The sequence below is a fragment of the Balaenoptera musculus genome, chromosome 19 (assembly GCF_009873245.2).
Source record: "Balaenoptera musculus isolate JJ_BM4_2016_0621 chromosome 19, mBalMus1.pri.v3, whole genome shotgun sequence".
Lineage (NCBI taxonomy): Eukaryota > Metazoa > Chordata > Mammalia > Artiodactyla > Balaenopteridae > Balaenoptera > Balaenoptera musculus.
Window position 1 is genome coordinate 13009207 of NC_045803.1, and position 23958 is coordinate 13033164.

The window sequence follows — 23958 nt, forward strand, 5'->3', positions numbered from 1 at the left end:
CTACGCGTTGTGTCACGTGATTGTTAAAGGGGCGGACACGAGTTACGAGTATTACCTCCGGGTTTGGGAAAGGTTGTGCGCCGCGGCCGCCATTTTGCTGGAAGGGGAGGCGCGTTTTACGTCGCGACTCCGTACCCTATCCCAGCGGTATCGCGGCTCCCAACGACCTCCGATCTATGAGCCTTCCCCAACCCACAAGACTCTTCCTGTTGCGCTCTGATTTCAGGACTTTCTCCACGACTAGGCTGTTTTCCCTGCCAGGTGTCCTTTTGACCTCTTGACCTCTGACTCAAAGGTCAGCTCTAAGGTTCCAAACTCGGGTCTGGGATGCGAAGGGGCGATCTGTTCTAAATTCCCCAAGTCTTTAGCACTGTGGCCGTAAATCCCACGCTTTAGGTGCTTCGTCCCAGGTCTGAGCTTTCATGTCCTGAAATTGAACGCCAGGTTTCCAAATCTAGCCAGGGATAAGAAGTTAACTCCTACTAAGTGTCACTCCTTGAGCCCTGCATCCCAACTTATACCACAAATCTGGTTCCACATTAAAGGACCCCGTTAACCCTCAGATTCCTTGTGATTTAAGTCAGCCTCAATCCCAGCTCCCAAGGTTCCAGATTTTAGCCCTGGTTTTTTCAGTTCCACTGCTCAGCACCCAAAATCTGGAACTCAGTTCTAAAACCTTCAAAATCTCCATCCCTGCGACCAGCACATTTTGGAGGATCCTTCCCTCTCTCATTCTCGATCTTCCAACCCAAGTCACAGACCCCAAAATGATTTCTCCATGCTCTCCTTCTTTAGAGCCACCAATTCCTCCTCCCCAAACCCCTGCATCCCAGGCCCCCATAATTCCACCTCCTCTCCTACCCCCAAATCTCCCGGAATTAGCTTTTCCACCTTCTCCCTCAAGTCTCCAGACCCCTATTCCCCCACCACCCCCACTGCCGCCTCCACCCCCTACCACCGGGTTTTCTCCCCCTCACGTCTTCGGCTTGGAGAAGAGCCAGCTCCTGAAGGAGGCCCTGGAGAGGGCCGGCCCAGTCCCCAGGAGCAGAGAGGACGTGAAGAGGCTCCTGAAGCTGCACAAGAACCGGTAAGGTCCCCATCCCCCGTCCCACCCACCCACCCAGGGTCTCACCCAACCACTTGTCCCCAGATCACTGCTGCCATCTCCTCTTGGGGTTTCCCATTTCCTCAAGGTCAAACAGTCTGACTGCTTCAGCCCCCTTTCTTAGACCCCTTCAGTGGCGGTGTGTCTTCAGCAATGAGGAAAGCTGCCCTCACAAGAGCACCTCGTCCAGTGGGAGAGACAGATCCCTTCCTCCACCAAACAGTGACAGCCCAGAGTGGTCAGAGCCGTGAGGAGGGAGCCCAGAGGGAGTGCCTGACCGAGGCTGGGGGGTCAGTGAGGCCTTCCTGAAGGAGGGGATCCCTGAGTGCTGTCGAGCAAGTTATGCCGGGGTACGTGATGAGGAGAGTAAACAGCTTGTGCCCAGAGTGACATGAAGAGATGTTCTTTTCAAGGACCTGCAAATATTTCTTTATTGGGACAGAGGAGGTGGCACATGTGGGTTTCCCAGGTGGGCAGGAGCAGACCACGCAGGGCATGGGGGGCGGGGAGGCGGGCGTGTGAAGGAAGGTGGACCGTCCTGAGGGCACTGGGGAGCTGTGGAATGGATCTGTGCCCTTCCAGGGAGGGAGAGAGACTGCCTTCGAGGAGTAGAGTGGTGAGATTGGAGTCTAGGGGCCCAGGAGGAAGCTGGAGCACCAGGAGATCAGGCAGGAGGGGAGGGGGCTAGACTTGGGCTGGGGCTGAAGGGAAGAGGGACAAGTGACCTGCCCAGACTCACTGAAGAAACTTCCAGCTCTCTAGACAAGTTTATAATCTGCACTAAACGCCCCAGCCATAGTGAGGCAAATTTTTTGTTTGTTTGTTTTTTGTTTTGGCCGTGCTGCGCAGCTTGCGGGATCTTAATTCCCTGACCAGGGATCGAACCCGTGCCCCCTGCAATGGAAGTGCAGAGTCCTAACCACTGGACCGCTGGGGAATTCCCCCATAATGAGGCAAATTTAATGCAAGTAACAACTACCTGTTATATGCCAGGTGCTGTTCTAAGTGTTTTTTACTTATTAATTTAAACTCAGCAATTCCATGAGACAGGAACTGTTTTTTTTTTTAATTGAAATATAGTTGATTTACAATGTCATGTCAGTTTCAGGTGTACAGCACAGTGATTCAGATATATATATATATGTAAAAACATATATATATATGTCTGTATATATTCTTTTTCAGATTCTTTTCCCTTATATGTTATTACAAAATACTGACTATATAGTTCCCTGTGCTATACAGTAGATCCTTGTTGTCCAGTAGGTCTTATTTTATAGACAGTAGTGTGCATCTGTTAATCGCAAACTCCTAATTTATCCCTCCCCCTGCAAGATAGGAACTACTATTGTCCCATTTTCCACATGAGGAAACTGAGGCTCATAGAGGTGAAGTCACTTAGCCACGGTGCTTAGGAGAGGAAGGGCATGGCACTGGGGCTCCCTGCTTTGAACCACTGTGCTGTGATAATCATCTCCTCTCATCAGGAAGGTGCCCCCCTCAGCCTTACTCTTTCACTGGCTTTGGGATAGAAATATAAGCACATTGCCCGGCACCTCCTGAGCCCTGGTGGGGGAGAGGGGGGAGGGGTTGGGATCACCAAAATATTCTGAGCGGCCTTCCCAGGAATGGGGCTGGGGAAGCGTGTGGGGAGTCTATCAAGGTGATCTCTTAGGCCTGGAGCACTTGTTACCTGGTTTTGCTCAAGGCTGAGTGGAAGGGATTCCCAGCGTATCTAACTGCCTAAAAAACAGGTTTGAGAGGGGAAAGCATTCAGAGTTTGGGTATTGATAAAATAAAATTCATATTTTATGGCAAGATGAGAGAATTTTAAACATAAAATTTTTCTTTGCCCATTGGGGCCTCCTCCCTCCCGTTTAGCGTGTATTGTGCGTTTGCATTAACCAGACCTCCTCAGGGGATAACATTTCTTCTTGATCTCATCAAGGGTCACAACTCCTTAGGAGACAGCTTTCCTTCTTAATTTTGTTAAGGGATCGCAATGACCCATGACCCATAACTTGCTTTGTACTTGTAGATCTGGATTGAGTAAACTGTCAATAATATGTCATTTGACATATAACCAACCCTTTGTCTCAAAAACTTATATATAACTGTGTTTTGATCTCTCACAGGCGAAACAGCCCTCAGAGCTTTCTGAGAGACTGTCTCCCAGGTTATAATCCTCAGGTTGGCTCGAATAAAATTTTCTCTTTCTTTCTTAGATTGACTATTAATTTTTTCATCCATGGTGTAGAGACACTCCTTCTAATAATTTAATCCCTCTGGCTCCTAGTTGCAAAGCTTTTGCACATCTGCTCTTTGCCTCTTCAGTAACTGAGGGAAAGAGCAGGGAGCAGCAGGCAGAAGGATGATTCCCACTGAGCAGATGTGGAAACTGAGGCTGGGGGGGCGGGGTCTCAACAGGGATGAAGGAAGTCTGACCCAGCCAAGAGCGGCCCTCGGGCCTCAGGACAGCTGGGCCCACGTTCCGCCTTCAGCATCCCTGATACCCCACTCCCAGCCAGCCCTCGATGGGGGGGACCCTAGGAGCTGGTTCCCGCATGACCTGAATGCGAGTGTGATTCAGTTTCAGAAGTGACCTGCAGTGGATCCTCTTCTGTGCTGACCTGCCCTCCCTCATCCAAGAAGGCCCTCAGTACGTGCCCTAATCCGGGACCCCAACGCCTTGGCCGGCCGTGTGTTCTGAGCCTCTGCCCTCTCCAGGCTTTGTGAGGATTGACCCAGGAGTGTGGGAAGAGTGGGTTCATCCCAGGCAGCCTGGGGAGAAGGAGGAGGCCGAGGAGGGGAGGGAGAGGGGGAACCTACCAGGTGAGGGTCCTGGGTGCATGCGCAGTAAACAGTTGGAACGAATAAGCAAGTGATCAAGCGAACCTGGTCCATTATCTCTGACGCCACCCTGGCACCTGCTCCTCCTAGAAGCCCAGGTGACATCTCTCCCTACCCTCCCACCCACACCCCCAGCCCTCCAGCCCTGGTTCAGGCCTTGGCCAGCCTCTGTCCCAGGAGGGGGAGTCAGGTCTCCCCACTTGGCCTGGGAGAGGAGAAGGGAATTCCCCCAGGGCGGCAAACCTGTTCCCCACACTCCAGTTTCCAGGCGAGAGGGGGCCCAGGAAAGACACGAGTTAGGGGTTGGGGGGCTGGGCCTGTGTCTCCCCAGGTGCGGGCTGGTGGCCTTGTGGATGGCAGGCACTCTCCTGGCGCCCCTCAGCGGCACCCCCCTGGAGAGACTGGTGCAGGTGGCCATGGAGAGAGGTTACACGGCCCAGGGGGAGATGTTCTCAGGTAGGTTGGATGTGGAAGGGATTCAAGCCAGGTGTGCTGCAGGAGGGGACTGGAGAGCTTGGCTAGGACACACCGGGCACATAAGGGAGCTTTGTTCCATTCTTTGGGCCCTTGTCCCCCTCCCCAGTAGAGCAGAGTGTCACAAGGTGGACTCTGGAGCCAGGCCACCTGGGGTTTCCAGCCCAGCTCTCCCATTTCCTGCTATGTGGCCATGGACAAGCAGCTTACCCTCTCTGTGCCTCATTTGCTGCATTTGTTCAGAGAGGTGATGGTCAAGGCGAGAGTTATAGGCGTTGATTCCCGAAAGCCTTTGGCGTGGTGCCAGGCACACAGCGATCGCTCTTTCTGTGTCTGCTCTGTCCCTGCAGTGACGGACATGGGCAGGCTGGCCCAAGAGGCACTGGGCTGCCAGGCAGAGGTGCTCTACGGCGGCCTGGGTGGTCCCAACAGAGACCACGTCCTGCAGCACCTCGTCGCCGGACATCCCCTGCTTATCCCGTATCCCAGGGCCAGGAAGGGAGCAGCAGGGCAGGGGTGGAGACGGGTGGGTCCCAGGGTCACACCACAGCTTTGGCCTTAACCCCAGTGCCAGCTATGACGAGGACTTCAACCACGAGCCGTGTCAGAGGAAGGGCCACAAGGCCCACTGGGCAGTGAGTGCAGGTGGGTCCCCCCTCCCGTGCCCTGTGCCCTCACTCTGGATCTCCCCAGCCCCCTGTCTCCCCTCCTCACATTCTTACCCTCGCACTGGCACCTCCCCACTACCCAAGGCAGGCACCAGGGTTGGGCCGTCCCTGTCCCTACAGGGTACTTAGCAGGGACCTGGCCAGCAACAGGTACTTCAGTGTCCGCCAATCAGGGTCTTCCACAAACAGAAACTCAGAGCGCAGACAAGGATCAGACAGTCTGGGCTGCAGACTTGGTCCAGCCACTTCCAGGCTCTGTGACTCTGGGCCTCCATTGCCCGGTATCTGGAGATCAAGGCGACAGTAGCACCCACATCATAGGCAGAGGACGTAAAACTCTCTGAACGGTGCCTGGTATGTTACACGTCTCAGGAAGTGTTAGCTACGGTCAGCATCCTCGTCTTCCCACCTGCCTGAGAGGAGGCCAGAGCTGCACGTCAGGTGGCCTGGATGGAGGCTCCCTTGTGTGCATGCCTCTCTGAGCATTGCTCTTCTGGACAGCTGGTGACAACTAGGTGACGATGTTTGCTGTGTTCAGTGCCGCCTTGGCACCTCCCTGTGCTGACAGGCTGTTGGAGGCCGGACTTAAAATGCCTGCAGCTCTAGAGCCCAACACCATGGGTCCAAATCCCGGCCCAGCTGTCCGCCTGCTGGCCCGTGCTGACCTCTCTGTGGCAGTGTGGGGATGGAGGCGGCACCTACCCTGGAGGGCTGTGGTGGGACTCAAGGAGCCCCAGCCCCTCGTCAGGGCTCAGCTCCCACTCACAGCCTCCCTCTCTCCTCCCAGGGGTCCTGCTGGGTGTGCAGGGTATGCCCAGCCTCGGCTACGACGAGGACCCTGAGCTGCCAGGCCTGTTCCACCCAGCACCCGGCACGCCCCGCCAGCCGCCGTCCCTGCCAGAGGAAGGCTCCCCAGGAGCCGTCTACCTTCTCGCCAAGCAGGGCAAGAGCTGGCACTACCAGCTGTGGGATTACGACCAAGTCCGGGCCAGCAACCTGCAGCTGACGGACTTCTCGCCCTCTCGGGCCGCCGATGGCCGGGAGTACGTGGTGCCCGTCGGCGGGCTGCGGGCCGGCCTCTGCGGCCAGGCCCTGCTCCTGCGGCCACGGGACTCCGGCCACTAGCCTGCTGCAGCCCCGAGCCCGGGGTGACGGGGCGCGGCCACAGCTCGGCTGTGTCACCTTTCGCAGAGTGCCCCATCTTCTCTGTGCGACAGCCTGGGGGCTTGGGCTGGATCTCTGAGGACCTCCATCCAGAGATCCTTCATGCAGGGTCCCCCCCCGAATCCATCCAGTCCCAATCCTGGGCCTCAGCTCCCCCAAGCCCGTCCCCACAGTATTGAGCACCTACTCTGGGCTGGGGTTATAGCCAGGAGCCCCGCAGACAAGCTCCCTCTCTGCAAGAGAGAGACTGCCCACCGCTCAGACCCCAGGGCTTGTGCACCCCGGCTCAGTGTTGCCGCCACCCGTTTCTGGCTGCTGTCTGCCCCTCTCTCTGGACCCCTTGCTGCTTCCCAGTGTCCATGTGGAGCCGGGGAAGCCTTTTAAAACACAAACCAGGGACTTCCCTGGCGGTCCAGTGTTTAGGACTCCGCGCTTCCACTGCAGGGGGTACAGTTCGATCCCTGGTCGGGGGTGGGGGGTGGGAGGGTGGGGACTTGAGACCCTGCATGCCACGCGGCACAACCAAAAAACAAAATGCCAACCAGGTCTCAGCACTCCCCTCCAGAGAAGCTTCCAGCACCTACCTCCTCTATACTTCTTGCAGGGCGGAGACTAAACTCACCCCGCACCAGGTCACCTCCCTTACCCCAGGCTGTTCTTCCTCACGCTTTCTGCCACCAGCCAGGCATAGTGGCCTCTCAGGTGCCTAGGGTGTCCTGTCTCCCCCACCCCCCGGCCCTGTGTTACAGACAATTCTGGAACCGCTCTACCCTGGCTCCTTGTCACTTCCTCCGGGAAGACTCCCTCGGGCTGAGCACCTCCTCCACCTATGTGTTCTCCTGATTTAAAAACAAAAGCAAAAGCCTCTAAGACTAGTTATTTGTGCCAACCCCTTTACCCCTGTTAACTCATCAAATCCTCCAACCCTGTAAGGAAGGTACTAGATCCTCCCTGTTTGACAGATGGAGAGACTGAGGCCTGAAGAAGTGCAGTCACTGGCCTAAGGTCACATGGCTGGCAAGCGGCAGGGCCGGGATTCAAACCAGGCAGAGTGTACCTATACAGATGGGGGAGGGGGACAGGGAAAGACAGAGAGCATTTAACGAATACCTATTGCATCCGTTCAGAAAGGGGAGGAACAGATCTGTCTTGGTCACTGCTGTGTCCCCCATGCCCAACAAAGGGTTTTATTAGAAACTACAGTGTAGTGTTTCTTACCCACCCCAGCCTTGACACCCTGGTTGGCACTGTTATCTGGTGCACTGTCCTGGGAGCCCTGGAGGACAGGGCTTGGAGTTGTCTTGGTCACCCCTGTGTCCCCTGCACAGAGCCGGGCACAAGAGTAGCAACTCAGTGAAGCGGATGAATGAACCCGGCCACTCTGAGCCTGCCTCTGCCCCAGACCAATCATCCCATCACCCCACCCGACGCTAATGCTCCAGTTATGAGCTTTGAGCCCACAAGCCCCAGATGCAAAAGACAAAGGTGACTGTAAATTTGCTGTTTATTGGGGTGTCGTCATGGGAAGGCAGTGAAGCAGTTTTGCCTCCTGTTCCCCAGCGCTGCCCCGTCTTAACAACTACCTCTCATATAAATAAGTATAAAGATGGTCAGTAGAAAAGGAGCACACGTCAGCTGGAAGACCACGTTAGAGCTTTGGCTAAGGGAGAGGGGGGCACCTGTCCTCCCCAAGCCCAGCCTTGTGGGCCAGGAACCCAAAGTTAGGTGCAGGAGGAGGACAGAGGGGCACTACCCACACCTCAGAGTGCTGGGGTCTTTGGTTTGGACCAGGTTGCAGGCCCACCTACCCTGCACCACAGGCCCAAGCGGGGCCTCTTCACAGCAGAGGCCAGGGATGGGGGCCCTCCCGAGGAAGGCAGCTGGTTCCCGAGCCTGATTTCCCCTTCTTCTGAATGCCCTTCCTGCCACCACCGTCCACTAGGAGGAAGGAGACAGAAAAGGGTAAAGGGCAGAAGGAGGAAGTCCCGAGGCTGAGCTGGTGCCTGAGGAACAGGGCTGTGCTGGCCACGGTGCTGGCGTGGGACATGGCTGTGGTTTCAGTCTGCAGGGGGCGCAGCAGAGTTCTCCCAGGAGCAGGGCAGGAGCCCACGGGGCCAAGGGCGGGCAGGACAGGGTGAACAGGGCCCTGCCCAGCAGTGGCAGCTCTCAGGCCAGTCCCAGGGTGCCACACCCTCAGAGCCTCTGTCAGCACTTGGAGGGACCCCAGATGAAGAGACTGGGCGGTAACTCTCCCGGGCGGGCCAACCAAGGGCTGCTGCATTTGTTCACAAATGAGGTCCGGTTCTCGGGCCTGCCAGGGGCCAGCTCGCAGAGGGAGGGGCTGACGAGGAGGCCGAGGTTACAGTCATCCATGTGGTGACAGGCCTGAGGTCACGCCTGTGCCCTGCAGCACGTGCACTGTGTTCTCTCAGGGCGCGTGGTTTAGTTGTGGTGTCTGCAGCCCCTCAGAAGCCTTCCTGGCTGGTCAGGGGACCCAGTCTGGTTCTGACTCACCGCAGGACCCAGCCGTGGCACGCGCCTCTCGGGCTCTTAACGACCTCCCCGCCCCCGAGAGGGTGCGGTGCCACCTGATCGCCAAGGCCCTCTGCATCTTCTGCATTGGTCCTGCGTGGTGTGCAGTGCAACCGTTCCCATCCCTGGACTTCAGGCCCCCATGCATCTTGGGGCCCCTCCAGCCAGACGTGCACCATCCAATAAATAAACGTGATGGTGGGCGAGCAGGTCAGCTATAGGCCAGGCCCTGGAGGAGGCGAATCACGTTGTCCAGGCCCCAGAGGTAGCCGTCCTCGTGGTTGCCCTCAGCCCAGGGCAGCCGGTGGCTGAGTGTCTGGTGGTCAGGCAGGGCCACTGTCTTGCCGAAGTCGATCATCCAGACCTTGGCCAGGCCGGTGTGGTCATGCACAAAGAGGAGGGAACTGCCTACCACCTGCAGAGGGACAGGCAGGAGGTTAGAGGGAGGGGCAGGCACTGGCCAAGGTCCCGGCCCCACAGACTGCTGGGCAGGGTGGCTGATGGCATGAACTTTGGAGCCAGGCTGCCTGGGTTCAAACCCTAGCTCTGCCACTTACGGCTGTGTGGCCTTGGGCAGGGGACTTAACTTCTCCTTATCCCTGTGTCCTCATATACAAAGTGGGAATAACGGAATAAGAGTACCATTTACCTCAAAGGTTGCTGTGCGTATTATGTGTGAATTAATCCATAGAAAGCTCTTAGAAGAGTTGCCCGTATAAACAAATGCAAAACAGTGGTAACTGTTATCCTTTATCAAGCTGGGGTACAAACTCAAACGCCCCCAGGATCCTGAAGCCGTCAGAGGGGCCTGGCGGGGACTGAGGGAGTGGATAACGCCGCCCCGCGGGAAGGGGCAGCAACCACTCAGCCCCAGCGGACTGCTGCTGCTGACGCCAGGCAAGTGGCTTCCTTTGTCCGGCTCGGTTTCCTCATCTGTAGAATGGGGGTGATGGTAACTGCCCCGCCTCCTGGGGTCACTGCAGCATTCCACGTTCCACAGCTCACAAGCTGCCTTGTGGAGCGGGCCACACAGCCCTCCGGAGATACTGGGTGGTTTTTTCTTTTTTAGTTAGAAATACATTCCTTCCCTTCATCTAACGCCAGGTTTGCAAGCCTCTCCCTTTTTCTAGTCGGGTTTCACACACCAGTGCTCCCAGAGAACCCGGATGACTGGGCAGGCGAGCAGGTGGCTGTCAGAAGAGGCAGACGCTGCCCAGCTCTGGAGGGCTGTTGGCATGTGGCGAGCGGCCCAGGGTTACCATGTCGCCCGTGGTGCCAAGAGAAACTGGAAATCCCGATTTTAGTGTGAACTCTCATGTTTTCAATGTTGGCAACTGATTTTTTTAAATGTTTAGTCACCAGGCAGGTGGAACCAAACCTGAGGACAGAAGAGGTAGGGTCCCCAGGCCTCCTCTTCGTGACTTGTGTGTAAAGCTCAAAGGCAGTAAGAAGGGTGATGAGGGTGATGTTTGGTGATAACAAACGTGACCATAAAAGCTGGCACATACTGCAGGGTTCCTATGGGCTGGGCTTTAACTATATTAATCCACTTAACCTTCGTTACACCCGTGCGGCAGGTGCTACTGTTACCCTGTCCTACAGGTCAGGAGACAGGCCTGCGGAGCTGCTGCCCAGGCTCAGGTGGCTGGGATTCGAACACAGGCTGGCCTGACGCCCAGATCGGTGCTCTTTCAGAAGTCAGTGATATCAGGAAAAAGAGGAGAGAGGGGCTTGAGGGGGGAGGCGGAAGAACTCGGAGATAGACACAGTGACGTCACCACGGACTTTCTGAGACAGTCCCAGAGAGGCGAATGTTTCCAAAGAGACACAGGCTGTGGAAAGGAGAGAGAGGAAAGGGGAGGGGGGAGAGCCACCAAATGAGGAAGGCAGGTAACAATAATTGTAAATAATCATGGGTATAAAATAATCACAAGAGCACTTCTGTGCTCCTTACGGCGCTCTGCGTTTGCTCATCTCCCACCTCAGCAGCTCTATAAGGAAGGTACTATTGTTCCTCCCCACGTTAGGAGGAAACTGAGGCCTGAGAGGGTAGGTCATATGCCCAGGGTCACACAGCAGAGCCAGCCTTCATCCCAAGGCCACCTGGCTGGGGTCCATGCTCCTAACTGTCCCACCTCCCTGAAATCCCTCGTGCTGTCTACCCTAAAGAAGCAAACCCCCAAACTCGGGGCTTCCTTTTATAGCTTTGGCCTGTGACCCTGTCGGTGGTTTCTCCTGAGTACCACCTGGACCCCGACACTCCCCCTCACACAGGGCCCTCTGTTCCCATGGTGGCCGGGGCTCGCACCTCGTGGTTCTTGAAGAAGGGGGAGTTCTCCAGAGCTTCACGAAGTTCTTCTAGGCGTGCCACATACTTTTTCTGTGCATGAGAGGGAGGATTTCTTGGTTAGCTTATGGACTTTGTGGGTCCTTACCCACCTTGAGATCTGACCTCATCCCATACCCCCAAAGGAGTAGGCATACCCCAGCCAGAATGGGATAAAGGGGGCCATGGGGAAATGGGAGGTGTGGGGGGGGGCAGGGATTGGATGCATCAGGGTGGCACAGACAAGAGTGTGGTTGGGGACTTCCCTGGTGGCACAGTGGTTAAGAATCCGCTGGCCAACGTAGGAGACACGGGTTTGAGCCCTGGTCCGGGAAGACCCCACATGCCGCGGAGCAACTGAGCCCGTGCACCACAACTACTGAGCCTGTGCTCTAGAGCCCATGAGCCACAACTACTGAGCCCGTGTGCCACAACTACTGAAGCCCGCGTTCCTAGGGCCTGTGCTCCACCACAAGAGAGGCCACCGCAATGAGCAGCCCTCACACCACAACAAAGAGTAGCCCCTGCTCCTGCAACTAGAGAAAGCCCATGTGCAGCAACGAAGAGCCAATACAGCCAAAACTAAATAAACGAATACAAAAAATAAAAATTAAAAAAAAAAAGAGTGTGGTTGGTAGATTACATGAATACCCACAATTCCTAGCAGCTCCTCCCACCAAGAGGTGGAGTCTTTCCCTTGTAATCTAGTCTTGGTCTCATGACTTGCTTTGGCCAATAGAACATGGCGAGAATGATGGTGGCCATCCTGAGCCTAGCCATCGAGAGGCTTTGCTTTTCCACTTGTTCTCTTGGCCCGCTGCTTCCACCGTGAGAACAGCCCAGGCTGGGCTGCTGGATCGAGCCAGGAGCCGAGACAGTGAAGCAGCCCCCAGACGTGAGAGCAGGGCCCTCCCACCAGCGGGCCTGACGGGGAGCGATGCCAGCCAGTGTCAGCCAGCCTCAGCCCAAGGCAAAAGACCGTTGATGTGAGAGGAACAATGACGGTGGTGGTCCTAAGCTGCTACATTTGGGGGCGTAGGTGTCCCGCTCACCAGGATCGCGCGGTTCCCATCCACAAAGTCCTCCAACACCTTTGTCACCTCCTCCAGCTTCCGCGTCTTCTTGAAGTTAGTGTTGCAGGTCCCATCGGCTTTCTACAGGATGAAGGGTGTCATACCTTTTCCTTCCCACGCCCAACACCAAGCAGCCTCAGGCACTTCCAGGGGCCACCTACCCGCCTCCAGGCTCACCTGCTGTTCAGGGGAAGCTAGCCCACCTGCCTAGCCCCAAGTCATATCCCTGAGCAACCAGTCCTTCAAGTCTAACCTTGAACCCCCTGGTTGAGCCAGTCTAGCCAAGTGGGCTTTGGAGCCGGGTGGATCTGGCTTTGAATCATGGCTCTGCTAATTCCTAGCTAGGTGGCATTAAGCAAGTCACTTCACCTGCCTCAGCCTTGATTTCCTCATCTGGAAAATGGGAATTGTGTTAGTATCTACCTCCTAAAGCTGGTATAAGGATAAGGAGAGATTGGGTGTGTAGGATACACTGCACAGTGCCTGGCACATAGTAAGTAAGCACTCAGTAAAAGAGACTAATGTTATTTTTTGTCTGAGAGGGGCACAGAGAGCCCCCTGAGTCATTCTGCCATGCTGTGCCAGGTGTCCTGTGGGCAATGGTTAACATGGAGGTAACAGCACAGGTAACAGCACAGATGAGGGATGCAAATACTGAATAAGATCATCACAAAGGGAGATAAGAATAATGGAGTATAGGGAGTTATAAGGAGGTAAAGAGAGGGCCCTGAACTAGTCGGATGGAAATCAAGGAGGGCTTCCCAGAGGAAGTGAAACTTGGAAGGAGTCAGGAAAATGACTGGGAGTCACTCAACCAGGGGAACAGGGGAAAAGTAGTCCTGGCACAGGAAACAGCATGTGCAGAGGGCCTGTGGCAGGAGAGAACAGGACCCTTTCAAAGAAATGAAAGTGTTTCTCTGTGCCATCTATAGGGGACTGTGGCACATCCACAAAGAGCTATTATAGAAGGAATAGGAAGGAAGGGAGGGAGGGAGGGAGGGAGGGAGGAAGAGGATCTCCTATCTCTCTATGAAATGATATGGGAAACTCTCCAGGACTATGCCAACATTTGTAAAAAAAAAAAAAAAGGGAGGAGGGACTTCCCCGGTGGTCCAGTGGCTAAGACTCCACGCTCCCAATGCAGGGGGCCCAGATTCAATCCCTGGTCAGGGAACTAGATCCCACATGCCGCAACTAAGAGTTAGCATGCCGCAACTAAAATGATCCTGCATACTGCAACTAAGACCCAGCGCAGCCAAATAAATAAATTTAAAAATGGGAGGAAAAGGTAGTATATACAACTGCATTTGTTTGTATATACAGGAAGAAATATAAGAAACTGATAAAGTGGTTCCCCATGAGGAGGGGGTGGTGGAGGGACAGAATGGGAAGGATGGCAACAGGGTTGGGAGAGAGATTTCTCCTATATACCCTTTTATAATATTATTTTGACTTTCGAGCTGTGTGAATAGCTATTCAAACAATTAGATTTAATTTACAAAAAAAAGAAAGAAAGGGGCTACCCTAGTGGCGCAGTGGTTAAGAATCCGCCTGCCAATCAGGGGACACGGGTTTGAGCCCTGGTCCGGGAAGATCCCACATGCCGCGGAGCAACTGGGCCCGTGAGCCACAACTACCGAGCCTGCGTTCTAGAGCCCATGCTCCGCAACAAGAGAAGCCACCGTAATGAGAAGCCCGCGCACTGCAACGAAGAGTAGCCCCCGCTCTCCGCAACTAGAGAAAGCCCACGCACGGCAACGAAGACCCAATACAGCCAAAAATAAATAAATAAAATAAACAACTTTTAAAAAAAGAAAAAAGAAATAAAGAAGAAAAGAGAACATTTTTCTCCATAAGGAGGAAAAAGCCCCTCCAGCTGCTGTGTTGGATGAGGGATCAGAGGAGGTGAGACCAGCATCCGGGAGGCCAGGGAGGCTGAGGCAGGAGAAGATGCGCTGGACTAGGACAGTGTCTGGGTCTTGGGGAGGGGAAAGAAGATGGAATCAAGAGACCTTCAGGCAGATGGATAAACAAAACTTGGTCTGTGATAGACACAGGGGTAAGAGCGAAGCAGGACCCCTCCTAGTGCATCTTTCCATCCTCTGCAGTCTCCTGCTCTCTCTCCAGATCTTGCTTCTTTCCTGCTTTCTCTGACACCCTGGTTCCTTGGGAAGCCCTGCCTCAGATCTAGCTCTTAGCCCTCTACAAACAGGCTAGCAGCCCCTGGCCCTCACCTTGATGCCCTCGATCCGGAAACCCAGGGTGGAGGTCGAGCTCAGGGTCTCCCTCCACTGCATGTAGCGGGGCTTGGTGACTGCACCCTGGGCATGTTCCTCGGGGGTGGGGGCCCCAGGGTCCACAGCCACCATCTTCTCATACATGTCCTTCCGGGGCCGGGGCCGTTCTCGCGCCTTCACCAGCTCCTCCTCCAGGTAGGTCCTGGGACACAGAGGATATAACAAGGGAAATTATGAAGAACAAAGCTGGAGGACTTACACTCCCTGATATCAAGGCATGTTACAAAACTACAGCGTGGCACAAGAATAGACAAATAGATCAATGGACCAGAACAGAGTCCACAGACACACATGTACGTTCACCCAATTTATGACAAAGAAGGCACCACAATTCAGTGGGGAAAGGGCAGTCTTTTCAATAATTGGTGCTAGGTCAATAGGATATCCATATGGCGGTGGGGAGAGGGGAATGAACCTCGATCCCTACCTCAGGCCATATACAAAAATTAAATCTAGGTGGATTGCAGATCCAAATGTGATAATTAAAACAAAGCTTGTAGAAGAAAACATAGGAGAAGATCTTTGTGACCTTAGAGTAGGCAGATTTCTTAAACACAAAGCTACTAACCATAATGAAAAAAATTGACAACCTGTACTAAATTGAAAGTCCTTCTCGGGACTTCCCTGGTGGCAGAGTGGTTAAGAATCTGCCTGCTGGTACAGGGGACACGGGTTCAATCCCTGGTCCAGGAGGATCCCACATGCCGTGGAGCAACTAATCCCGTGCACCACAACTACTGAGCCTGCACTCTAGAGCCCGCGAGCCACAACTACTGAAGCCCGCATGCCTAGAGCCCGTGCTCCGCAGCAAGAGAAGCCACCGCAATGAGAGGCCCGTGCACTGGAACGAAGAGTAGCCCCCGCTCGCCACAACTAGAGAAAAGCCTGCGTGCAGCAACAAAGACCCAACGCAGCCAACACTAACTAAATAAATAAATAAATAATTTTTTAAAAAACCAAACTTCTGTTTATCAAAAGACGTTAAGAGAGTGAAATGGGAGAGTTGGAGTGTGTGTGTGTGTGTGTGTGTGTGTGTGTGTGTGTGTGTGTATCTCCAGCAAAGGACTTGTATCCAGAATATATAAAGAATTATAAATCTTTATAATAAAAAGAAAAAGAGAGACCAGTAGAAAAATGGGCACTTTTCAAAAGAGGATATCCAAATGGCCAATCAATGCTCAAGTTGTTTGGTCATAAGAGAAATCGAAATTAAAACCATAACTATTCACCAGAATAGTTAAAAGTAATAAAACAGGTAATACAAAATGTTGATGAGAAGATAGAACAGAACTGTCATACACTGATGGCAGGAAAGGATGCTGGTACAACCGCTTTGAAGATTGGCTTGGCGCTATCTTCAAAAATGTCCCCCCGACCCTTCACCTCTGCCCCATGGCTGCCCCTGAATCTACCTGCTGCCCATCTTGCAGTCCATGATGGAGGGGTTCTCAAAGTCTGCCAGGAGATCTTCCATCTGGTTGAAGGCCTGGCCATCCTGCTGCACCATGCCATAGTAGGCTGGCACGAAAGGTCGCAGCGGGTCGCGCATCAGCTGCTCCAGGCTGCGCTGCTCATACTGACAGAAACGCTTTAGAATCCAACCATCCTCTCCTGCCTGGAAGTTCCCTATGAGCAGCAGTCAATGAGAGGGTCAAAAACTGAATGAGCAAGAGAATGCCCCACCTCCTGTGTGTATCAGGTCCTGGCCACCATCATCTTGCCTGACCCTTCCACAATACTTTCTCTCCCTACCAGCAATTCTCAAAATCTTGGCCAGAGGTGGTGAAGGAAGGACCTAGTTCTGCATTCTGTTTAAACAGAGCCCTGTTCACAGCACACTGTGTCCTCATTTGTTTTGTAATTTTGGATTATGAGCTCTCGATCAGCAATGGGAATTTTTGTGAGATCTGAGTCAACAGCATGACTCTCCAAAGCAGATTTGCATTTGCTTCTGCCTGGAGTCCCAGAGTGCCAACAATCAGGGCCTTGTTAATTTACAAATCTGGCATTTTGTGGGCCATGCAGATAGTGTAGATTAGAATTACAAATTCTTATTGAGGCAGATAGTATTTTCAGATTATATTTTCCAAAGATGGCTGCAACAGTAGCTCATGTCCCACATGCTCTTCTAGAATTTTACCACTCCCATCAAGAAGTGGAATCTAATTCTTTTCCTCTTGAATCTGAGAGGGCTTATGGCAGAAGCAACACTGTGACTTCTGAGTCTAAGTCATAAAAAAGATGCGGCTTCCACTTTGTTGGCAGAGACACTTGCCTTTCAGTCCTGAGCTACCATGTAAGAAATCTGATTATTCTGAGGCCACCATACTGTGAGGAAGCCCAAGCAGCTACACAGAGAAGTCACATATAGGCTTTCCAGCTGGCAGCCCCAACTGAGAACCAGCCAACAGCCAGCACCAACTGCCAGGTGTGTGAATGAATGAACCTCCAAAGGTCTCCAGTTTGCAGCCTTCGAGTTGTTCTAGCTGAATTCCCAGATATCACGGCGCAGCAACAAGCCATCCCTGCCATGCTCTGTCTGAATTCCTGACCCAAAACCTGTGAGTGTAATCAAATGGTTGTTTTATTCCACTAAGTTGTTTGTTTTTTTAAACCACCACTAAGTTTTGCGTTTTTCATTTTTGGTATTTTTTAAACTCAGCAATAGTAACTAGGATGCATACAGATGGCAGGCCTGTGTTTACAGTTTTAGGGGGGCCTTGCCTTTCTCTGACTCAGTTCTAAGGATGAACAGGCAGATAAGTTCCCTTCCTGCCTCCCTCTGCTGGTGGATACAGTTGGTCTAGTCCGGCCCACAGCCTGTTTTTGTAAAAAAAGCTTATTGGAACACAGACACACTCACAAATTTATATATTAACTATGGCTGCTTTTGTGCTGCAACAACAGAGCTGAGTAGTTTATATTTATTATCTAGCCCTTTACCAAAAATGCTAGATTCTAGGCCTTGTGCTATTATGTGCTAAAGAGATTGTGCTAGGTCCTGGGGAAAAACCATTATAGCTGTTGTTTATTGGGGGCCTACTCTGCTCTGGCCACAGGGTGAGGACGGGGACTGGTAATTGCCATTTATGAGGGGTCCGTCTCTCAATCTCAATATACATTTTGATTTTAACTCTTTAGTTTACCCTGCAAGGGAGGTACGATTATCTCGCATTACAGATGAGGACACTGAGCCCCAGTGAGGGAAAGTAACTTGCCCAGGGTCATCCACAAATAAAGCGCGGAACTCGGATGTGAGCCCAGGCCCATCTGTCCCCACGGTCGAAGATTTGCCCCCTGCCACCGGGATAACAGGAAACAGCCCTCCATCCTGATGTATAAATGGCCCAGCCCAGGCCTAAGCACTTTCCATAAAAGCCCCATAAGCGGGCTTCCCTGGTGGCGCAGTGGTTGAGAATCTGCCTGCCAATGCAGGGGACACGGGTTTGAGCCCTGGTCTGGGAAGATCCCACATGCCGCGGAGCAACTAGGCCCATGAGCCACAATTACTGAGCCTGCGCGTCTGGAGCCTGTGCTCCGCAACAGGAGGGGCCGCAATGGTGGGAGGCCCGCGCACCACGATGAACAGTGGCCCCCACTTGCCACAACTGGAGAAAGCCCTCACACAGAGGTGAAGACCCAACACAGCCATAAATAAATAAATAAAAATTAAAACTTAAAAAAAAAAAAAAAGCCCCATGAGCTGGAGACCGTCACCAAGCCCATTTTACAGATGGGGGAACTAAAGTACAAACGGCAGTTCCTTCCCCGCCCAGGCGTCTCTGCCCAGCCCTGTCTGTCCCCCACCCGCCCTTCTCCCCTCACACTCACCAGAGTGTCCAGACAGCTGGACCCAAGGGTAGTGTTTTCGGAAGGAGACCATGAAGGGCGAATACTTCAGCACTGTCTTCAGTTTCTTCCACGGTTTGTTCTGTGTGGGGCAGAAAGGGTGGGGTCAGGGCTAAGGCCGGGGACGGAGGGGGATGGCGCTGCTGCCATGAGAGGGAACCAAGGTGGACCTGGGGTCCTTAGGGGGGCTTCCTGGGATCCCTGGGCCCAAGCTCGTTGGGGTGAGCAAAGCTCACTGACTTCAGCAATCACAAACTCCCCAGAGGCCTCAGCAAAGGCGGAGAAGGGTCTCTGTCCATTTGTCTCGGTGTCATCACTTTGTATCTGTGTCTCTCTGTCCTTCTCGAAGGAGTAGAGATAGGCTAGGTTGTGTTGCAGTCACCAGCAACTCCCAAATCGTCCCCCGACATATATACACCAAAAAGGTGGAAGCCTGCTGTCCCTGAATTAAGTCAGAACTTCCAGGGAAAATGATAAAGGCAGGAGTTGATGAATGGAGGCCGAACCACAGAGAGAGACAGAAACAGAGACAGATGACAAAGTGATGACAAAGACAGGGACAAAGGTGGAGACTGCAGCAGTCATGACAGCTGCTTACCAAATAGCTCCAGCCTGTGCCCCTACCAGGGATATCCCTGCCCTCCTGAACTTAGCTTTGGCCAATGAAATGTGAGCAGACGTGTCACTTTTGGGTGGAAGCCTTAAAGCCAACGAGTGACTCTCCATGTTCTTTTCCCTATTGTAGAAAGCCGTGGGGGGCTGTAGGAAGAGAAACAGAGGCTGAGTGAAAACAGCATGGAGCAGGGCCGCCTCACCCACCACTGACCCACGGTCAATGTGAAGTATGAAAGAAAATAATCCTTTGTTGGGAATTCCCTGGTGGTCCAGTGGTTAGGATTCCGTGCTTTCACTGCCAAGTGCCTGGGTTCAATCCCTGGTTGGGGAACTAAGATCCTGCAAGCCTCGGGGCCAAAAAAAATCCTTTGTTGTTCCAAGTCACTGAGTTTGGGGGCTGTTTGTCACTATAGCAAATCCTGACCTCTTCCAACTGACACAGAGATAGGCACAGCGTTACTAGAAGAGAAAGAAATATAGAAAGACAGAATGGGAGACACAGATACAAAGTAATGACAGAGAAAGAAAAAAACATAGATGCAGAGAAAGACAGAGAGAGAGCAACAAAAAACCAGAGAAGCAAACAGAAAACAAGGATTTAGTTGTATCATGTCGACTCAAGCAAGAGCTTCTTGAGACCTGGTTACTGCCTGATTCATTGCATTTGCATACGCACGCACACGCACGTGTGCACACGCGCACAAACACAAATATCTTCTCTGCTCCAAGCACACAGCAGGCCCTTAGCAAGGATTGGGAGAATGAGTCGTCTCCAGAGAAAAAAGCTATGTGGCTCATCTCCCCCCACCCCGGGGTCAAGGCCATGTTCTCTCCTCCCCCCCAGAGCCCAGCTACCTAGCAGACATCTAATGGACGGTGCGAAGGTCAAACACAGGCAGGGGTTGGACTGAAGGATTCAGGAAGGGCTATTCCCTCCCCTCTCCAGCTGCCAGCCGTGGAGAGGAGGTGATGAATAAAGGTTCCTGTTTACTAAGCACCTGGAACATTCCAGGCACAATGACAAAGGCTCAGTGTGCCATAACCTACTTAATCCTAAAAACACAACCCCAGGAGGACTGCTGACTGTGTTACAGAAGCGGAAACAGAGACTCAGACGGGTGAAGTCACCTGCCTAAATCACACAGCATAGTGCTGGGGTTCTACCTCTGGTCTGACTCCACTGCCCTGGGCTTATCCATTACAGCCCTGCTAGATTACAAGCCTTGAGGGTGGGGACTGGGGTTGTCATGGTTACAACTGAGTCCCCAGCCATGGCCTGACACACAATAGGTGCTCCAAAAATGTAGCTTGGGTTGAAGGAGGTTGATTAAATGTCTTTTTTTTCTTTTTTTTCATAAGCAGGTTCAGTATCTTCTTTCTCTCTCTCTTTTTTTTCTTAGATCTGATGGTTAATCTGGGCTTTCTCAGATGACTTCATCATGGCCTCAGCTCACATCTCCTCCTCCTCCAGGAAGCCCTCTCTGATACCCCAGGTCTGGCCAGTCACCTTCTCTAGACTCCCACAACCCTCTGGGCTTCCCCCATCCCAGCCCTGAGCACTCTGAGCTGTCACTGCCTGGTGATGGGTCTGTCTCCTCCACTGGCCTGGGAGCTCCATGCGGGCAGTGTTTGGGTCACTACTGTGTTCCCAGCAAAGGCAACATGGGGCCAAACACAAATTAGGGACCCGGGGACTGTCTGTTGTCTGATTAGGAGGACAGGATGGATGTGAGAAGGAAGGAAGGTGGCGGGGGGGAGAAAGTAGCTGGGCCTTTAAGGTCAGATGGGATTTCAAAATGAAGCAAGAAGGAAGCGAGGGGTATTCTGGGTGGTGGGAACAGCTTGAGCAATGAGCGGAGGCAGGATGGCTGCAACATGTTCAGGGAACAGTGTGTACTTCGGCTCCGTTGCAGCAGCAGAAGGGAACAGGAGGGGAGAAAGGAAGCTGAACGTAGAAAGGAGCCTGGAGACAGGAAGCTCTGAACGCAGGACTGAACTCCTGATCGCTATCAGGCAGGCCCTGGGGAGCCATGGAAGACTCTGGAGATGGAAACACTCAAAAGTTAGTCAGAGCTGGGTCCTGGAGGCAGATTCTAGGGGATGAGGAAACACTGGAGACAGGGAGGCCTGGGAGGAAGGAAAGTTAGGGACGGATCCACAAACTGCAGGGGTGAAAATGACTGGGTTTTCAACTAAGTCAGCACTGAGTTAGAATCCAAGCTCCGACCAGACGTGGCCAACTCTAAGCGAGTGACCTCACTTCTCTAGGCCTTAGTTTCCCCTCTGTAAAATGCAGATAATAATAATCCCAATCTTATAGTGCTTTTATAAGGATTCAAAGAGTTAACACACATATAGCACTTGGAAAAGTGCCTGGTATTCAGTAAGGGTTTGAATCTCGGCTCTGGGTCTTCCAAGGTCTGTGACCTTGGATGAGTCTCTGTGCCTCAGTTTCCTCGTCCATAAAATGGGGATCATAGTATCTACCTCATAGGGCTGCCGTGAAGATTAAGATGAGTTAATATAAGCAAAGAGCTTAGCACAGGGAATTCCCCAGCGGTCCAGTGGTTAGGACTCTGTGCTCCCAATGCAGGGGGCGTGGGTTCGATCCCTGGTCGGGGAGCTAAGATCCTGCATGCCTCAGAGTGTGGCCGAAAAAAAGAAAATAAAAAAATAAAAAAGAAAGCTTAGCACAGGTCTAGGCATGAGCGAGTGATAGCTGTTATTTTTGTTTCTTCATTCACTCCAGCTCAGCTGCTCTGAGATACCAAGGAGATAAGGGAGTAGGCAGAGGGAACAGCAATGGCAGAGAGCCCCAGAGGGTCAGCGCCTTGGCTCCAGCACAGGCAGGTTGGGGCAGGTCTATCTCTTCCATCTGTGGCCACATGTGTGAGCACGTTCCTAAAGGGAAGCATGTGGGGTGAGGGGGGCTCAGGGCAGATTCCAGCCAGGGGCCCCAGGACAATGGGAGGACCCAGCAGGCAGACCCACCTGAGGCTCTCACACCTGCCTATGCGCTGACCCTCCCTCCCTGAACCTGCCCTGATGGCCTTCCTGATTCACCAGAGAACCGCACCCAAGCTGCAGATGAGGGTGGAGAATGTAAACAAGAGCCTGCAGGAGCACCCTGGGGAGCTGGGGGGCAACGCAATGGGGAGATGGGAGAGTCCCTGGCCAGGCTGGGGGTCCCTTGGCATTTTGGGTTCACACAGCTCTTTGAGAATCTGATAAAAGCTGGGAGCTCACTCCCTACAAAAGTGAATGAGCTAAGGGGTGGTGAAGGCTGATGACCCTTTAAGGCAGCTACAGGCCCCAGACTTAGGAAAGTGGGGTAGAAAGTGCACCCTTTCTGTCTGCCTGAACTAGTGTTCTTTAGAGTTTGGGGTCACAGACTGTGATCCAACAGAAGTCACAGACCCTTGCTGCAAAAACATGTGTATACACACACAGATTGGCACAATTTCAGGGATTCCTGGGTACCATGAAGTTGGCCAGTGGCCATCCATTTTAGACCCCAGGACTGGAGGCAGTGGGCGAGGGGAAACGAAGAGAATTAGCAAGAGGCTACCTGGAGAGGGTTAGTAACCCTGCTGTCGGATGGAAGAGGTGCCTGGAGATGAAACTGCTGGTGGAGTTCTAGAGAACTTCTCAAAGGAAAGGCGGGGGCGGCGGGGCGGGATACGGGATCTGTGGGGATGTGGCTCAAGGGCAGGATGGGTCCCACTCACCCCAGACCTGTCCTCGGGGTCGCTGGAACCTCCACCCCCGGCCACCACGTCATCCTCAGACTCGTCGAAAGAGGAGGCAGAGGAGAAGCCTCCACTGCCCCCTTCAATCTGGGAGAGGGGTCCCACTGGCTGAGCCTCAGGCTCGGGGGTTTCAGGAGTGATGATGAGGCGGGGCACAGGGGTCAGGGGGCAACACTCCTGGTGAGAGTACAGGTGAGTCACCAACTCCCCGTGTTCTGGTTCCTCTAATGAGCCATCTTGGTTGGGTTCCCCCAAAAGGCAGTCTGTCCCAGGCTCTGTCTGGGGTCCATGAGTATCTTGTGTCTGGGGTCCATCAGTGCCAGGCTGTGGCCAGAAGCCATCAGTATCTTGTTGTGTTGGGAAACCATCAATGTCAAGCTGTTTCCAGGTTGTTTCCGTATCCTGTTGTATCTGGGAGCCATCAATGTGCTGCTCTGTCCAGGGGTCTTTGGTATCCTGTTGTGTCCTGGAGCCATCAGTGTACAATTCTTTCCAAGAACCATCAGCATTTGGCTCTGTTGAGAGAGAGGCCCCTTCTGGCTGAGTCCGGACGCTGGACCTGTTCTGGTGGGTCCAGAGGTTATCAGCCCTGGGCTTGGCCCTCTCTGGCTGGGTCTGTGACCCATGTATTTGTAGCTCTACCCAGGGCCCATCAACCCCTTGCTGTGCCCAGAGGTTAGCCCTCTCTGGCTGACACTGGAGGTCAGACCTGTGTGGATCAGTCCAAAAGCCATCTGTCCTAGTCTCCGTCCAGTCACCGGCTGTCTCCAGTTCTGACCAGTGGCTGCTCCTTTCTGGATGTGTCCGGAGGATGGACCTGCCCGGCTCCGTCTTTTGGCTGGGCCGCTCCGTCCCCGCCCCGGAGCCAGCTGCTTCAGGCTCAGCCTGTCCGTCGGTCCCCGACTCAGGCCCGAGACCGGCCCTCTCGGGCTCGATGTGGAGGTTGGACTCCTCGGTCCGGGCCCGGGGCCCGCCCCTCTCCGGCCGCCCTGCCGGGCCCCCTGCGCCGGGCCCAGGTCGTTGCTGTCCTGGCTGCCGCCGCCGCCCCCCTCGCGGCGCCGCCAGTCCCATGCGGGCTGTCCCCGGCAGCGCCCCAGCCTCCGCCTCGCTCAGGTTTCCTCGGCACGGGCAGCGCCTCATGCCCGCTCCCTAGGTTCGGGATTCGACCGGGCCCAGCCCCTCCTGCCCCTTTAAATCCCGCGAGGGGTGTGGCTGGGGAGCCCCGACTCGCGGGTTCCGGCCCGCGGAGCTCCAGC

At 53.7% G+C, this 23958-nt stretch overlaps 2 protein-coding genes across 6 annotated transcripts; one reads left to right on the top strand and one right to left on the bottom strand.

The window, feature by feature from the left end:
- The first annotated feature begins 48 nt into the window (after window positions 1-48).
- Window positions 49-6726, top strand: C19H19orf54 (chromosome 19 C19orf54 homolog). Of its 3 annotated transcripts, XM_036835192.1 has the most exons (6): window positions 50-1087; window positions 3696-3764; window positions 4287-4411; window positions 4780-4909; window positions 5004-5074; window positions 5885-6726. In XM_036835192.1, exons 1-6 carry the CDS (start codon window positions 768-770, stop codon window positions 6220-6222), a joined length of 1053 nt encoding a protein of 350 aa, XP_036691087.1. In that variant the 5' UTR covers window positions 50-767; the 3' UTR covers window positions 6223-6726. The 3 variants fall into 3 exon arrangements, with proteins under 3 accessions (XP_036691089.1, XP_036691090.1, XP_036691087.1); XM_036835194.1 differs by lacking the exons at window positions 4780-4909; window positions 5004-5074 and having other exon boundaries at window positions 49-1087; XM_036835195.1 differs by lacking the exons at window positions 4780-4909; window positions 5885-6726 and having other exon boundaries at window positions 49-1087; window positions 4998-5068.
- Window positions 6727-7709: 983 nt separating this feature from the next.
- On the bottom strand, window positions 7710-23950 carry ITPKC (inositol-trisphosphate 3-kinase C). Of its 3 annotated transcripts, none has more exons than XR_005017523.1 (8): window positions 22682-23950; window positions 18321-18420; window positions 15902-16115; window positions 14427-14631; window positions 12172-12273; window positions 11102-11173; window positions 10384-10625; window positions 9127-9208 (listed from the first exon to the last, which is right to left on the bottom strand). XR_005017523.1 is itself a non-coding variant. In XM_036834492.1 (7 exons), the coding sequence occupies exons 1-7, from the start codon at window positions 23840-23842 to the stop codon at window positions 9005-9007; spliced, it is 2058 nt and encodes a 685-aa protein (XP_036690387.1). In that variant the 5' UTR covers window positions 23843-23950; the 3' UTR covers window positions 7710-9004. The 3 variants fall into 3 exon arrangements, 1 of the variants encoding a protein (XP_036690387.1); XR_005017522.1 differs by having other exon boundaries at window positions 9128-9208; window positions 10349-10625; XM_036834492.1 differs by lacking the exon at window positions 10384-10625 and having other exon boundaries at window positions 7710-9208.
- Window positions 23951-23958: the final 8 nt, after the last annotated feature.

Coding starts and splice junctions, on each gene's coding strand:
- C19H19orf54 (XM_036835192.1), top strand. CDS start 768: ATGATTTCTCCATGCTCTCCTTCTTTAGAGCCACCAATTCCTCCTCCC. Junction 3,765..4,286: donor CTCATCCAAGAAGGCCCTCA/GTACGTGCCCTA, acceptor GTGTCTCCCCAG/GTGCGGGCTGGTGGCCTTGT. Junction 5,075..5,884: donor CCACTGGGCAGTGAGTGCAG/GTGGGTCCCCCC, acceptor CTCTCCTCCCAG/GGGTCCTGCTGGGTGTGCAG.
- ITPKC (XM_036834492.1), bottom strand. CDS start 23,842: ATGAGGCGCTGCCCGTGCCGAGGAAACCTGAGCGAGGCGGAGGCTGGG. Junction 16,116..18,320: donor CCAGCTGTCTGGACACTCTG/GTGAGTGTGAGG, acceptor TGCTGCTCATAG/GGAACTTCCAGGCAGGAGAG. Junction 9,209..11,101: donor CCTTCTTCAAGAACCACGAG/GTGCGAGCCCCG, acceptor GTCCCTCTGCAG/GTGGTAGGCAGTTCCCTCCT.